The sequence below is a fragment of the Copidosoma floridanum genome, unplaced genomic scaffold (assembly GCF_036245765.1).
Source record: "Copidosoma floridanum isolate Cflo_tuat_1 unplaced genomic scaffold, Cflo_Japanese_pri ptg000007l, whole genome shotgun sequence".
NCBI classification, from domain to species: Eukaryota; Metazoa; Arthropoda; class Insecta; order Hymenoptera; family Encyrtidae; genus Copidosoma; species Copidosoma floridanum.
The window spans coordinates 2,604,311-2,621,488 of NW_028321884.1; the positions used below are offsets into that span (position 1 = coordinate 2,604,311).

General features: G+C 48.0%; 1 protein-coding gene across 1 annotated transcript in view; it reads right to left on the minus strand.

Moving 5' to 3' along the window:
• The window catches only part of tei (irregular chiasm C-roughest protein teiresias), a 158,279-nt gene that overhangs the window by 13,399 nt on the left and 127,702 nt on the right, over positions 1-17,178 (minus strand). Inside the window, exons 7-8 of the mRNA XM_089588712.1 lie at positions 15,842-15,988; positions 12,936-13,208 (exon numbers count right to left, since the gene is read on the minus strand). Coding sequence (XP_089444838.1) covers positions 12,936-13,208; positions 15,842-15,988 — 420 coding nt within the window. The remainder of the gene's footprint in view (positions 1-12,935; positions 13,209-15,841; positions 15,989-17,178) is intronic.

Genomic DNA, 17,178 nt, shown 5'->3' on the forward strand with positions numbered 1-17,178 from the left:
GGACCAACTAGACGTGGCATCGCCCCCCTCCCAAACGGAATCCAATAACACACTCGACGGAATATTAAAGCAGTCGCGAGGATTCGCACCCCCTCGTAACGCATTCCGACCAAAAGGAGTGGTGGAGCTTTTTTTTTCACTCCCTCCTACGAAGCACCGTCGACGGGCTGAAAAATTCAGGGCCACCGACTCGTTGGTCTACTGGGAGGGGGCGTGCACGAAAGCAGGACCGTGTAAACGTTTGGATTTCTCGGATACTTTTTTTTTTTCTTTTTTGTAATTTCAAGGGGATGAGGGATCGTGGCACTGTCGATACACCGGGGCAGAGACGAGAGTTGCTCGGCAGAGGGAAGTTTGTTAATAGAAAGAGGGCCGCCGTGCGGAAGTAGCTACACAGCCGGAAGGGGAAACCGGCCAGACAGACGGACGGACAGTCCTGGAGTTACTGCGGAGCTCTTTCTTCCATCCACATTGTGTGTGTGTGTGTGTGTGCACGGCCTCGAAAAGCAACAACAGCGAGTAGCAGTCAATTTAACGGAGGCTCTCGCATTGTGCGCGCGAGCTATGGCTGGAACGCGACTCCCCGTGCACCGGCTCGAAAACCCAATTGAACGGGGGGGCCGCCTCTTCCGTTGCCGGGTGTTGGGCAAAAGAAGGACAAAGAAGCGAGAAAATTGAGTTTCGAAAATTCACTCCCCCCCCCCCATCGAGGGTAGATCTGCGGGTGTATGTACATCAACTGTACCGCCAATGTCGATTCCAAACGGGGGAGGATGCAAATGCGCCCTTATTGTCGTCCTTGCAGTTGCGAAAACTTACTTTTCTTGTTCGAGCGGATCTGCACGACTGTCTTGTACTTGTATACTTGCGTATTTCGGAACGACAATTTGCACGTTACTCGCGACCCAATTAAGTTGGACGCAAAGTGACGAGAGGAGCTACATTAATTTTGCCTAAGTTGTACATCCATCGATATACGATGAGATTCAACGAGTCTGTGAAAGTGAAAAAGATTTAAAAAAAAAAAAAAATTCCATTAGCATTATTTATACGAAAAGGCTGAAGTAGACAATCTCGCGAGCGTCGAAACAATTATTGGCACTGCATTTCGCGCGGAGGCTATATTACTCACCGGAGGGGGAGCGTGAATGCGCGCGTTCAGCAAAAATTGCCAATGCGTTTGCATTAATGCACTCCATTTCCGTCTCAGATGGCGAAAATGAAAGGAACGAAAGAGAAAGCAAAAAAAAAAAAAAAAAAAAGGAGAAAAAAGAGGAAAAGGGTGCGTCGGTTTCGAATTTCACCCTCTCTCGCGGCGTGTGCGCGCACGGAGAAAAAAGGGAGAGCGTCCAGGGATACCCGGATGGTAAAAAAGCCGAGCGAGCGAGTCCGGCCCAACAATAAATTCAATGGATGACTGCGCGTTCGCTTCCTCTCTCTGGCCTCTTTTTTCTTTTTTTTCCATTCGAAGCGGCTTCCTGGCGCGGTGTAGTACCGCTACTAATTCAAATGAAGGGCAAGAGAGAGAGAGAAAAGCCCATTCAGACTGGCGCACGGACGCATCGCGGATATTCTAATTACAACGGACGCCCCCTTCCCCCTTTTGTCTACTTTTTTCCCTTTTTTTTTTTTTTTTTCTTCTTTTTTAATTCCGCAATACGCTCTGTTCGCGTTTTTTTGGCGCGCCCCCGATGCCATTAATACCCTCTTTCTTTTATTTTCTCGCTTGTAAATTTTTTTTGTCCCAACTCCCTCCCATTCTCCCGTGAGCCGATATTGTTGTTTGCATGAAATCATCCGTAGCCTCGTTTCGCCGTGATTTACGCGTAAAAACGGGGATTACTTTCGTTGTAGTTTACGGACGAGAACACCATATACGTATCTGATGGTATGATCATACGGTCTTCGCTTCCGTCTCGGGCAAATTACACGTAAGCCCCAAAAAAAAAAAGCGAGGAGGAGTATAATATGTTAAAGTAGAGTGTAAGCTCTCGACGGATCAAGAAGAAGGAGGAGGAGGTAAGAAAAAAAAGGAAAAAAAAAGCTTTTGAGATACAAGGGATTTGATGCAAAGTCCCGGGCATAATGTCGCTGTCTTGTCGATTTGAGTTAGCTCGAGAGGATGAACAGCCGTCCGTGAGAGAGGCTTACTTTTTTTGACGAGATGGTAAGAAAAAAAAAAAAAAAAAAAAACTTTTGCCAACTTTCACCCGCACCACCCTACATTTATACACTCACTTTTGCCACACCCGTAGCTTTAATATTCTTTCGGATCGAGATGTTGTTGTCGTCAGTTTCCCCGAGAGTCCTCTTTGCTCCGATTTGATTTGAACCGATGAGCTCTTAAAAATACACTCGAATCCTTCCTTCCCATTGAATTTTCAAGTACTTCTCGAAAAAACAAAAACAGCGAGAAAAAGTACCTCTAAGATGGCTGTTAATCTCGGAAAAAACGAGCAGGAGGGAGCAAACGAAGGTATATTTATGTGTGACGAGTGTCACGGTGCGAGTTAACATTTGGCTTATCTGAATTTGGCGGTTCCCCCACGGAGCGCCCAGTATCGCCAGTCTCGCGTAGCATATCCGTATTCTCGGGCTAACAACGCCATCCTGTATGTATAAGGTAAAGCTCATCATCTTCTCCCCTCGACCGTCTCCTCTCGTTCACTTCAGAGCGTAACATCTCGGCTGTCCGGAGTTGGCTCGCACAGCGGCGTATCAGCTGTCTGTCTTTCCCTCCACGGTCGCAACGACGAGAGGCTCTTTAACCCTCGAGCGGCAAACCTCCGAGAGGGTAACGGCAGCATCCCCTGCGGAGGAGCGCGGCTCTAATGGCTCGGATAACTGGCGGGCTTGAATTATCCAGCAACCGGAGCCGCGGACTAATGATCGCTCTCTTACGCGCCTCGAAAGGGTCAACCTCTCGCGTCTCCGCTTCCCCTTCCAGATATACTTAATTGGTGCACGCAGAGTAGTTGGACGATCTGCAGGTGGCACAGTAGCGAGATACGAGTAGAGACGTGTCAAACTCACCCTACGTGCTATGTACAATGAAAATACGTGTTTTTTCTTTTTTCCTTTAACAAACAAATAACATAATCGAGAGGACGTGGTGGAAACGTATGTATGATAATCTTATACACGGTGCCGCGTCATCGTTCCGCACGTAGCCATCGGGTCTCGGTAGAAAGGAAAAAAGAAGTTACAAGAGAAAGACTCGTCCCCAAGGAGCGTTTATTCCTCTTGGCCCGCACGCGCACGCAATTTTGTTTATCCCGAGCACACACGTATAATAATGGCCTGCTACGTACACGTGAAATAAAGCGAAGCGAGCCGCCTACAAATGACCCACGCGCCCCGAATAAGTCCTACTGCAGCTCTTCCCTCCCTCTACACATACATATATATGACAGACAATTCCTCGGACCTTATTTCGCCCTCGTTTTTCTTGACGCACGTACTCCTCTTCCTCATGATTTCGCTTTCCCTCCTATCCCGCTACTTCTCACCCCCCGCCTCTCTCCGTTTTTCTAGTGCGCGTTTATTTTTTCTCCCGTCCGGCCGTCGCCCCTTCTTGATCCCCTTTTATATTTTGTATTTTATTCGGCCAAGGAAAAACAACTGTTTGTATATCCCTGCACACAGACGCTCCCGCTGCGCGACAAACTTTAATGACTCTCGTGTCTGCACGTGTACATAGCGTCATCGCTGAACAAAATCGTCCATTAAAAAAGTTCCCGAGGGAGGGAGATGGAGGGAAACACGGCTCGTCCATTATGCCAATTCCAAAACTTGAAAATCCGATGAAGCGAGCGCGTTAAAAGCTCCGCCGTCGAAGTTGCAGCGGTTGGTGCATACAGGTATACATACATACATACATATATATACACGTCAGTGGTATACACGGGTAGCGTCGGTGGAATGGAAAAACATGCGCGTCCTTTTTCGCGTAAGCGCCTTGGCGTAACGAGGCAAAAGTGACTTTGCGAAGATCCTCCTCGCAGCCGAGGAGAAAGAGAAATATTGTGCCCCCCCCCCCGATGCTTCCTCCTTTTCCAGCGGAGCGACTCTTCCGTCACCGCAAATGCCCACCCGGGAGTTCTAGCCCGTCCCTGTATGTATAAGCTACTTTTCTCGGCCAATTACTCGCACCCCCTTCCAAAACGAAGTATATATACGCACCCACTCCCGCTTACGTTGCGCCTTATCTGTGTCGCGTCTGAAAATCCGAGCAGTGATAAATAACGTGCGATTTGCCTACAGCCACGCAGCAATCCGGAGTGCGCTTCTTGCCCCTTTTTACGACTTTCAACCCGCGCTGCTGCTGTTTCCGTTTATAGGATCCTGCGACCTCTTTCAATCGATACATATACACGTAACGTGATTCGGGGCAGATTTTCGTGGAATATTTATGCCGCGCTTGAAATTATCCTCCTCCGGGATGGGGGAGTTTTCCGAAACGTCCCGGGATATAGGGGGATGGGGGGGGGGATATGAAACTTATGGTCCATAATAGCAGTAGCGAGCCGCGTTTGCGGACGATGTTTTGCATGAGAACGGATGGTAAAAAAAAGCAGGTTAATGCACGATTAAACGGGAGCAGTAAACGCGTAAGGACGTCGTACCGGGGTGGTGGGCAAACTTGCCGGGGGAAAAAGCAATTGCGGAGGGAATCGGAACGAGTCCCCGCAAGGGTTTTATCACGGCCGCGTCGAATAAATACGTCGGTGTCGCTCCTCCGCTTCCCTATACCCTGGCTTCGGGTCGAGGGAAACGTCCTTGTAGACCGCTCGAACCTATACATCTACGAAGGAAGAAAGGAAAGCGCTTTTTTGTTGTTGTTGCTGCTGCTCTTGTTGTTGCAGGTACACACGAGCGTCTCTTTGACTTCTTCTCGGGGGAGAATCTCTCGCCGCTGAAGGCTCCGCTGTTATTTTCGCTCCCTCTCCTGTTTCCCTCTATTTATCGCGCCATCTCCGTTTGGATCGCCGCGTGCGGGTGGCTATCGATTGGTCGTGCTCGTGTACGCTGCGTTGTGTACTAGGTAGAGAGAGAGAGAGAGAGAGATTGGGGGTGTGCTCCCCCGAGTACGATTCGTTGCCGAGTACAGACGAGACAAGAAAGTCGAAGGACGCGCAAAACCCTGTACATATAAATATATATGTGAGTGTGTACCTTTCCGTGTTCCGAGGCAAGGGATTGCGAAACACGAGTAGATACACGCGCTGGAGGGGCCAGCCAGTCCGGGCAAAGTTTTTTCCCCGCTGCCTCGAGTTGGCCCGTTATTGCTGTTATGAAACAATTCCATCTACGTGAGCTGCCTCCCCTAGACTCTCTCGCATTTATTTTATTTTTTTTTTAATAGCTCGTGGATTTCTATCTTTTTTTTCTTCGAGCGATACGGGCAATGAGTTTGAAAAGTACGAAAAGAACCGTGTATCCCGATCACCCTGACCAGCGCGCGCACGTGGCGAAGAGGATAAAACTTTGGTCGCATCGCGCTCCATCGGGTCGTTCGAACATCGTATGTATAGGGTTTTATTTTTCGCGCTGGCAAAAGTTGGCACGTAACACAGGTAGGCAGGAGCAGCTGTTACGCGATAAAGAGATCGAGTTACTGCAAATTCCCGGTGCCACTCCTCCGCAACGAGTGAGGGATTCGTTTTAACGAGTGTTATGCCAGAGTGTCTGTACCTGTGTACACATAGAAAGGGGGTGGATTCGTGGCTCTCGCGTGTCGGGACACGTGCATTAGAAGTACAGAGCGGCGGCGGTATACAGAGCTGCTTTCCGGCATTACTGTTATTATGTTGTTGCTGGTGGTGCACGTGCACTTTGCCGGTTATACGAGATTAAGCAGAGTGGCGGGAGGGGCTTTCGGGCGTTACGTAACCGAGTGATCCGCTGTTATGTAATTTCCGACGAGCACGGCTTTCAGGGACTCTCTCCCTCTCTCTATGTTTCCTTCTGGCAAACATTTTCGGGGGTTAAAAGTTCCGGCGTGGCTCGTTTTACATTACCCACCCGAGCGTCCGGTCTTTCCTCTCGAGCCTTGGTAATTACTTTTATTTCCAAACGCTACGCAACACTTTCTTTCTCGGCTTCCTTGTGTCGTGTATCATAGCTCACAAAGACGTATTTTATTCATACCGAGGAATCCTTGGTTGTTTATTGTCACACGAGGGATATTGTCTGATAATTAATTGTACGCCCGTCAATTGGGTAACGCGGCAATCGATCGAGGAAACGCGCTGTCAAAAATAATAGCAAGTCGATTTATCTGCAGTAGAGACTAATTCAACACAGTGTACGAACGCGAGACGGGTTGGTTTTCAAATTCTTATCTCGAGGCCGGCATCGTTTCGTTTTTCCACGTCGGAAGGGTGAATCCCCTGCCGCTTTGGCCCCGTGTATACAGGGACATATACACACACGTATATAATCGGGTTTCCCGAAAGTAAGCTGTTTGCTGCAAGTACGAGCTAAAAAGCCAGAATGCACGCTATTCCGAGGCCCCGAGAGGCAAATGTTTGCCGAGTCGGGGTAGCGAGTCTCCGATGCAGACAGACGCCAGTGTGTATTTGAATGCGCGCGGCGGCGAGTGGGGTAGATACCAATAACGATACGGTAACGCGGTAGCCGGCAACCTCATCTCTATAAACGCGGGTTTGTTTATTCAACTGCTTTGCTTTTACCTCCGAAATCCGCCGCGCGTTATTTTCGTTGCACTCCCGTGCGGCGGAAAACGCTTTACAAATACCGCTTGACATTCATTTGGACGCGGGGAAAGGAGAAAAAAAATTCAAAGGAAAAAAAAAAAAAAAGAAAATGGTGCTGAAAAAACGCTCGCAAAGTCAAGAAAGAGGGGAGAAGCTTCTTTTAGCCGTTGCATCGGCGAAATCGCAATTTTATACGCGAAGCCTGCGAACGAAAGGCGCTCAATGCGGAGGGCTTACGTTGTTCCCTCCTGCTCGAAAGTTCGATCAATTGAATGAACGCACTCGGTTTCCCTGGGGACTGGATCCACTCGACTCGTTACGTTGGGGGGAGAGCCCCACGATTATAAGCGAGGCTCGCGTTATACGAGCCTCGATCGATGCAGGCAATAAGAATCGAGCGAGAAAGTGGGCTCGCCCGTCCGACCGTAAGCTGACCTTTACTACTTGCAACATCTGCAAGGGATAAAAAAAAGTTTTATGCTCTGTTGATTAGAATGAAGAAAAAAAAAATGTTTTGTGCGCGTTTTTGAGGATACACAAGTTTGTATATCTTGTTGGAGGCGCTAAATTATGGTTTTGACTTTTTTCATATTTTTTTTTAGTAGTTCTAAAAAAAATCAGATTAAAAGTTAATATATTTGTATTTTCAATTTATCAGTTTTGTATTTGATGTATATTGCCGAACCAGGACTTCCAGCTGCCGTATGGTCGAAAAATTTATTTTTCCGCTATCGTACATTGTTTTTCCGACCTAAAGCATTTATATGACTTGTAAGAGAAAAATTGAGAGCGAGAAAAAAAAGTTGTATTTCAACAGGACCTTCAAATTTCTCTCAAAAGTGTTGCGTGAAACGTCAATTGGCAAAGTTAAAGAAAAAAAATTGAATCTTTTTTTTTCTGGAGTAACTTGATAGTAAAAGTCCTCGGAACTTTTTCCCTTCGATGAAAGCTCTTTGAAAATTTTTTAAAGAAGTGAAAAAACTTATATAAAGAAGCAATTTTTTTTAAACTAGAGAGGAGTTTTCGCTGAAGGCACGGATTTATATTCGAGATGTGAGATTTTAGTTTTATAGCCTACAAATGTATACTACATGTACTACGAAACAATTAACGTTCACCCCCTATTGTTGTCATGTGTTTCAGATGTCTCCCAAAAAACAAAAGACCCGTTTTTGTTACAGTCGTGCCAATAAACGACAAAAAAGGTTGGATAATACAGCGATAAACATTCGAGGCATGTTTATACGACGCGGCGACGTAAATAGCGTTTTCCGCTTCGCGCGCGAGGCGGTGGTAATAGACAGTTTTATAGTCAAAACCCAGAAACTCGGGGAAAATCTCCCCCTTCCTCCTGCCCGCCTCAAAGTATGAAGAATGTTGTCTTGGCACGTCGGGAAAGCCAAGCACCAAGTTGAATCCTACAGGTTTATCCCTCCGCCGGACCAAAAACGTATACGTACTACTTACACCTGTCGCCTATCAATTTTTATTTTCCCTTCTCTTCGCCTCTCCCAAGATTTAAAGTGCCCACCTTTATGAAACGCTTTGACCCGTGCACCTCGTATAACACGGACTTTTCCCGCGAAATATTACACATTTTAAAAAGCCGAGAATCGCTCGGGCTGTGACACAAAAGATGATGCCAATGGCGCTGAGACAAGGGTGGGAGAGGAGAGAGCGTCTCAAAGTTGTTTTTCCCAGGACGAACGGCATGTACTTTTAATCGCTAGAGAAACTACACGCGCCGCGTCAAAGGGTGCCAGCCCTCCTCCCTTGTTGAAAATTTGCACAGAGAGCCATAACTGGCACGTATATATATCCGTCACCCGGCTTTACCTCCCTCTCGGTTATAGAGTCACTTTACCGGTCTATCCAGGAAACTGTATACACGTGTACGCGCGTCGAGGCCGCGCAATCTGTTTGCAAACCGCGAACTCTGTGTTTCCCCTTCCTTTTCCCTCCCCCCCTCACACCCTTTACGCTAACGACGAGTAAGCGCAACCCCCCCCTTCCGTCCCGCGAAACAACGATCCACTTGCCGCATTATTACAGCTACAGCAACGCCAGTTGTATGCGCACCACACCGAGTCATCGAGAGACCATTATGACGTCGAGATCTGTCAATTTTTTAGCTCCATGTACGCATACACCGGCCGATAAAATGGAAACAAAGTGTCGAACTCTCGGTAAACAAGCTCGTCGTTCTTTCGATTTTTACTCCCTTCTCTAATGGATTTCGCGTTTACGTACATACATATATATATATACGCATTCCCCGCGGGAGGTTTCATAAAAGCCGATACGCGGACCCAATGGAATCGAACGTGTGTACGCCTTGCGCGTGAAATCGATAGAGTTTACGGTCAAATAATAATAATACCGCTGCCGTGCGTTTTCAGTCCCACCCTTGTCGTTTATTATCTATTCATGCGTCGGGTAGTCCGGTGGGTGGGGCGAATTTCGATATGCAACATCATCTGCATGTGCGTGTATATATTGAACGGCGTCGCCTCGCTGCAGTATCATTTTTTTTTTTTTTTTTTTTTCATTAAAAATACAGAGCTCATGCATTTTGATGCTTTATGCGCGACACTCGATATCGCGCTGTTTTTATCAATAAAACACCACTATGCCAGCGTGACGGTCTTTTTTTTTTTTTTTAATTTTATTTATAATTTTTTTGGACGCGTTTGTCGCGAGCCAAAACGTAATTATTGATACGTCGCGATAGCGGGTGAATATGTAAATCGTCCCCGGTGGCTTTGGGTATCGCGCGTGCATGGGGACAGAAAATCGCGGAAAAATAAGGACGGTAGAAAATCCAGCCGGCACTTGGTTTGCCGGGGAAAAATTCTCGACGAGTGAGGCCGTGGGAAAAATCACTTCGTCTTAATCGAGGGTCCACGCGTGACCTCCTTACTTTTTCATCCGGCAGATTAATCGATCCGCTCTGTTTTTCCCTTGGCGGGAGCTCGTGGAGGAATCCAAGATGATAAGACGCCGAGGAAGAAAAGGAGCCTCGCCGCATCGGGTATGCAGGGCGCGTCCACGCGATCATAAATCAATTTGTATTCCGCTCCCTCCTGCATCTAATGCGTTTATAATTTACGTCTGCTCTCGGCTTGTAAACCCCGCGGGGGTGCGCTCGTAACCATATGCACATGTATATTATACGTAACGAAAAGAGCCGCGTTGATTCGTTAACAATTTAAAGCGTCTTTGTCACTACATCTATGGGTGCGAGTTTTCACTTCTGGACGTGCACACGTGAGCCGAATCGATTCCATAAGCCGCGAAAGTTGAAAACGTGTGCAGGTATTAAGAAAATGGTGGGGGGGGGGAGATCCTAATGGGGTCAGTGCGGCGTATCGAGATGGAAATTAGTGGCCGCAATGAATCGAGCGCAGGACCCCTATATCGCAAATATCGATGCGCGGCGTAAGAGTTACGATCGATTTTTCATTACTTTTCAGGTGCGCGCCGAAGTAAAGCTGGTAGTAATTATCCGAACGACTGGAGGGTACGGAGGAAAAAGCCAACCTATGGGTCCATATCCGCGGTATCGGTCGTTTCCATCGGACGCAAAAAAGACCGGGATTTAACTCCGTTCGCGGCTCTAGTGCAGTTTACGGCCCCAGGAATTTTACGCTGTACGGTAAAAAAAAAAAAAAAAAAAAGAAAAAAAAAACTTTTAGTTTTTCATTTGAATAAATAAATAAAAGAAAGGCACCAGCGAGAGAATCGTGATATTACTGCAGACGAAAGTTAGTCCCTGCAATAACTCTGGCGCGCTTCGCTACACGTGTCTGCTCTTGGAGATGATTCTCGCCGAAACACGCGCTGCACCAGCAGACTCTGATAAATTAGTTTTAGTTCGAACAGATTAGCTTGTTCTGCTCTGATACTCGCATCTCTCTCTCTCTCTGCAAAGCAAAACACCGTCATTTCATAAAAAAAACGAGACCCATCACAAAACCCTTGAATTCGCCCATCTCTTTTTTTCATTCATTAAAACATCCATCGGATGGAGTCCATTTGAAGCGAATATCCGATCACTTTTCCTCCAAAAGCCAGGGGGACGCGGGAGTTCTCGGGTTTCCCAAAGCTTTTCTCGTGTCGCCAGCTGGTGCGAAGCGTCGATTTCCCTGGGATTATTAGAAATCGAGAAACCCGAGCGCCCCGAAAGGCGTGCGACAGGGCTCGCGTTACAGGAAAAAAAAAGAATAACCTTTGATCGCCGGCGTGGAATCCAGGGCGTCGCTTTTATATACTTTTCATCCATTTTCCTACAAAAAAGAGCAAAAAGTATGGGGGCGTTTCCTAATTTCGCCGAAAATTTGGGGGAGGGAACGATCATTGGCAGCCACTCCACGGCAAAAGGAATATCCCGCTTCCCCGTCCGAGTTCTCGGCTCCTCGTACGGGGGCCAAGGGGTGCGAGCACACATATATCCAAGAGCTTTTCAATTATCTCGGATGCACGTACAGCAGCCGGGCAAACTTTGGCGTACGGAATCAAGATGTAAAAGCTTATTTAACCGGGGAGGGGCCGCTATCTTTGCTTTGGATCTTTCCCGAGGAGCGAGGGTAGGGGTACGTGCAGCCGGTCGATCCTGGGGAATTAGACGGTGGCCGGCGGCAAATATGAGGGACGATTTTTGTTATTTCGCCTCGGCAAACTCTCCGGCGCCCTCGAGCGATTGACTCGGGAAAAACGACTTTTCGGCGAACGGGATGGAAAAAGTGGGAACGACCGTACGGGAAGAGCAAAAATAGGAAACGAGGGACGTCAATTGGCCATTCACGCAACGAAATCCAATACGCCGGTCTACTCCCACGATTTTTCCGATACAGAAGCCGTAGGGATATCCAAGCATACGTGTGTCCACGTGTAAATGGTGGCGGTAGCGATTTTCCATTCCAGCCTGACTCATGAAACTCGTTTATGATCCGTATCTCTCCCGAATGAACCAACTAACCCTTTGAGCGTTAAATTACTCAGTATTTCGCTATTTGGAAAAAGAGTACTCACGTTAAAAACAATTTTGTTACATTGCCATATTCTTAGGAAAAAAAATAAGACTATAAAGTACCAACTTGGCCTATGTAGTTCGAATTTCCCCCCGAAAAACGATACTTTTATTTTCCCTACGGCACATATTTTCTGCTTGTGGCGGCGAGGCTCGTTACGGAAGACACATTCTTCGGCAACAAAGCCGGAGAGAGAAAAAAAAAAAAACACAGCTCGTCTCCCAACTAACCTACTTGCGAAAATAATTCGGGGGAGCCACAAATCGGACCCCCCCCCCATCCTCGGTTGTTACTCTATACCCTTTTCAATACTACGTACCGACATAATAGCAAAAAAGCGTAGATCGATTCTTGGCAAGGAAATACGCGCGTATGTACAGCAGATAGCAGCTATAGTCGGACGAAGAAGAAGAAGAAGAGGAGCTGTGCTCGGGAACCCCCGAGAGGATCGCTTGTTCTCTCGCACGACTTGCGCGAGTATACATAAGCTCCTTTCCAGGGATGACTCCGGGGGAACGAGCAAATATAACGACGACCAACGGGGGAGAATCGTTTGAGCGTGTATTCAAGTTTGCGCCTGTAAATTCCGGCTGCTGACTCGACGGCACTGCGCTGCGTGTCTACCCTGTGCGGGTATGTACACCCCATCTCTTTCAATTGAAGCGATAATGGTTTGCCACCGCATCACCGCCGAGACATTGTCCCGTGAAAAATTACACCCGCGCTATGAGCCAATGTGTCACTCACCTCTTTTTGTGCGGCCTATTTTTTTTTAAATTTTTTTATTTTTCTCCTCCGTGTAAAACTTTACGCCTCTGCTGCACTTTGTACACATACACGTATATATATTTTTTATCTCGCGACCCTCGGAAAGATATTGCCGTGGCAGTCGTCGATGTAAAAAAAAAAAAAAAAAAGAAAAAAAAAACAATAACAATCCAAGTGCTTTTTTAACACCCTCGGCTCTGCCAGCGCCGTATAAAGTTTACGGGTTACTTTGAATACACGTGGATACATAAAAGCAGGCACGCATAAACGCGTGTATTTTTGCCTTTTAATTTTATCGAGGTCGTGACTCTGTTGTTCTCTGGTTTAAAAGTTTCACAAAAAATAGAAAGTATTTAAAAGCACAAAGGCTAGATTGTAAAAGGAATAGTAATAAGGGAGGAGAGAAAAAGCTACTCACCGGTGACTTTGATGTGGTAAGGCAGCTGGGCCCTCCAGGTGTCCTGCATCTTGCGATCCGGGGCTACGCAGTGGTACTCGCCCGCGTCCTGGTAGACGACCCTGCTGAGCGAGAGAGAGCCTGGCCCACCCACGGGGTCCATGCCCGGGCCGTGGCCCCAGCAGCCGCCGTCGCACTCCAGGGTCACGGCGCCGCCGATCTGTACCTCCATTTTCCGCGAGTCCGTCGCCTCGCCGTTCAACGCCTCGGCCTCCGTCTCCATTTCGGGGTCGTCTGGACATTGTTATCAACGCTTTGTATTACTTAATCATGCCACAGATTCATGGTGGTGATATACCGTTGTCTCCCTCGTTGTCTCCCTCTTGGAGTGGACGTTTTTTCAATACCACCCGCGTTAAACATTTAGCCAGCCAGTCTGACCATACATTGATTTTTCTACTGTTTTTTTTTTTTTTTTTTTTTTTCTCGCACCAGAGTCCAACAGCGCGCGATACAATAAACGGGGGCACACCGAGAGGCCATAAAATATGAAACAAAGTACGGTGGGAGAGGGAAAAAAGGCCAATGGAAGGGAACTGATGGAGGTATGAATTATAGATACGTGTTAAGATGTTGGCAACCGGGTGAAGTAGCTTAGAGGGCGGCCGATGGTCTTTTGAAGTGTTTATAAATCTTGGACGAGTAGCTCTGCACATAACTCGACCCACTTGGCTCTTCTTTTGTACGAGAGTAGAGCTGGTTTAAAATTCCACTCGTACCGATTTAAGGTAAACAAAGCCATTATCCCACCGAGATCCGTATATATATACAAGGTGGGGGGAGAAAAATTTGTCCCGTTCCGTGAATCGGGATTTAAAGGAAGAACCAAGCTTTGCCTCAAGATGACCGGATTAAAATTCAACGGCAGCGTTACAGCTGAAACCACCGTGCGCACCGCAAACGTGATATCCCGAAGGCCGTCGCACGGGTGTTGAGCCACGCCGGACGCCAGCGGCACGTATCCTGGATAAACACTCGCGGAAGCATCTTTACCTCCCCCGACTCCCCTTCCACTTCCCAGGACTTGCGAAATCTCCCTTAACCGCCTCGCGCGCTTTCCTCTTCTGTATTTTCCACCACACGCCGCGGTGTCACTCAAGAGCCCCGTCGTTTGCTTCGCCCTTCACTCGCGCTGATCCTCCCCCGAGGATACTGTTATTCCCGTCGTTTCGACCCTCTCGCCCCAAGCTCCATAACCCCGCGCTCCGATTGTATTGGCAAAATGGCTAATTCGGCGAAAAGCTGGGCACCCCGATTTTACAGCACCGGGCGCAAGTTGGGGCATACTTTTGCGCGCAGAGCTGACGCGAAACGATTCAAACGAGCAAGTTTACTCATCGAAAAGTTATCGCGGAGGAGCACAGGGTTACAAAATTACACTTGGAATTAGAATCCCCAGGCTGTACTAGAGAGACAGAGGGGGGGGGGGGGTACGTGGTGACGTCAATACGAGCCGGAAACCACAGCCATTTGTCAGGGACGGAAGCCACCGAGCCGAGCGGAAATTACCAGCGCACCGTCGCGAAAATTTGCAAATTTCCCATCTACCTCGCTCAACCCAGTTGATCTCTCGGTACCTGCCCCGTTCGCGATCGCCGGGGGGAAAAGGAAACCAAACTCGTCGATTATTTATCCCACCCGATGATCCATCAAAAAAATCTCGACCATCTCACTTTTTGCAACTACGTACAATCACGAGATATAACCAGAATCCCCCCCAGGGATATAACGACTTGGCGCCGAGTCTTTTTGCCTCGTAGGTATGCGCTCCAAGTGCAGCGAACAACGTAATATGCTCATCGCGCGGTGCTTACAATTTCAGGAGGCAAACGCCCAAAGTTGCTCTTCGAAACTGTTGCGTATACGGTATATATGTATATAACGCTGCTAGGCAACCAAACGGCCCCCGCGAATAATCTTCTCTCGAGTCGTGCGGGCCAAGTTTTCACCGGTTTATTAACCCGACGCGGAAACCAATACACGCGCCGACGAGTCTTTCCCTCAAGCTCGGCTTCCGATTCCCGAGGCTCTCGAGTTGTAACTTGGACGTAGTTAGCGGTAAGTATCGCGCGCGAGACAACATTCCGAGACAGCTCGTCGGACGAGATAATGCGAGTCGAGTCCTTTGTTTTTCTCCCCCCACGCGCGCGCTATACCTACACCCGCGTGTGGGTGAGGCTTCATCAACGGCAGTTTGATCCCATTTGGCCGCTCGGCGGAAACTAATCTCCACGCAATTTAGCCGGAGCACGAGGGCCACCTATTAACCAATCCCCCCCCCTCTCTCGACTTCCGTTCACGCGTGGAGGAGGAGATTTATCGATCGCGCACCTATCGCCATCGGTTGTATTACAATATCCGCCACCTGCTCTTAGGTATATATGTATGCCTGTAAGTTATCGGGGGGGACGATCACCTATACTTGCCCCCACGGCAACAGTACACCCGGGAACACTCGAATCGATGCTGTTCCTACGTACACCCGTGCCGCATTGTTACCTACGACTGTACGTAGATGGTTTGCGTTGGGTAAACTTGGCTTGTCCGACCCAAGCATTGATCTGTACTACTGGCGCGTCGATCGTCATTCCGATGAGGATATTTTCAGTTTTTCAAGGAGAAAGGTCGATGATGTAGTTTCATACGGTAGAGGGCAGTGTTGAGTATCTGTCGCCACGAGTGGGGCCTGCTAGCGGTCGAGCGCCAAAGAAAAGAAAGTCACAAGTGGAGTGAAAACAAGAGGAGGAAAGAGGGGGTTGATGGGCAGAGGAACGAGAGCGGAGGGCTGAATGGAGAAAAAGGGAAGTGGATCGGAGCCTGTAGGGAGCAGCGGGTAGGTCGTACGGGCGTGGGTGTGAGTTACTTACAGCGCACGTTGAGGAAGTAGCCGATGCTCGTGAAAATGCCGAGCGGGTGTCGCGTGTAGCACTTGTACCAGCCGCCCTCGGCCCGGCTGATCTTTGTGAAGTTGAGCCATCCGTCATCGCTCTGCTCCACCGGGGGCGGCCCATTGTCTGAAACAAAGAGAACAGCTCGGAGTAGTCGTCTTTCTTCCACCCCCTCTGCTTTTGCTCATTTCTCTCCCTTCTCTTATTTGCCGATTTAGCCGTGGCTTTTCTCCCTGGGGCGAAACAACAAATACATATACACACAAGACCGAATAACCGATAACAATACATTTTATCTTTCCCGCGACCAATTCTCATTCTCTCCTCTAACTAGGTACTTATTTCTCTTTTATGGCCGTGCCCGCGAAAATTAAACGTCATGAGATGTAATATTTTTATCCACGCCCCTCCACCCCACGGAAAATGTTTTTCAATTTCTCGCAAATGGACTTGGTCGTGGAGCTGGCTTTTTAAGTGTATAAACGCGTTTTAAACGAAATATTGTGCTTCCCTCGCAAGCTAGATGGTACAAAACACTTGAGCTCCAAGTAAAAAAAAGGAAATCGGACGATGGTGTTCACGATGTACAGTGAAGAATAAAAAAAAAAAACAACTTATTGGACACCGAGTTAAAATAGATTACTAGTCTTCTTCAACTTTATGTAATCGTGTATTACGAACCCACTGGTGGAGGAAAGAAATCGCAACAAAAGGAGAGCCGAAGAGGTGATTCGATTTGCCCCACCCGAGCTCTAATTAAAAATTGATTACGCGGATCCAAGTCGTGGCGATGATAATAATAATCACTCGTTTCTCCGGTACACCAGTCGTGATCGAGTGATTCTCAGACACTCGCAACAGTGGCCGGAGGAGAAACGCAGCGTCAGTCGCATTATTGATTCCCGAGGGACGACTCTCGCGCGGCCATATCGGACGAGGCGAATTGAAAAATTCATCCGTCAGTCCCGTTGCCTTTCGCGAGAGTCAAGGAGGGGGGGAAAAGTCAGCGCACCCCCCGTTATTAACGACGGACGCGCCGGCTCCTCCGAGAGGTGGATATTGGAGAATCTTAATTGCGACGAAAATCATTTCCTCGACGCTCGGAATTGTCGTCGTTTTTTTTTTTTTTTTTTTCCTTTTGGGGGATACCGGTGGCGTTTAAAAATTTATGGAAACAGAGAGGAAAAAAGTAAGCATCATACTAAGCGTTTCCGCGCGTCCACTCGTTGAATATTCAACGAGCTCGAGAGGGCCCGGCGGCAATCAATGCGCCATTGTGCAACGGAGCAACATCGACGTCTCCTGATTTTTCAAAA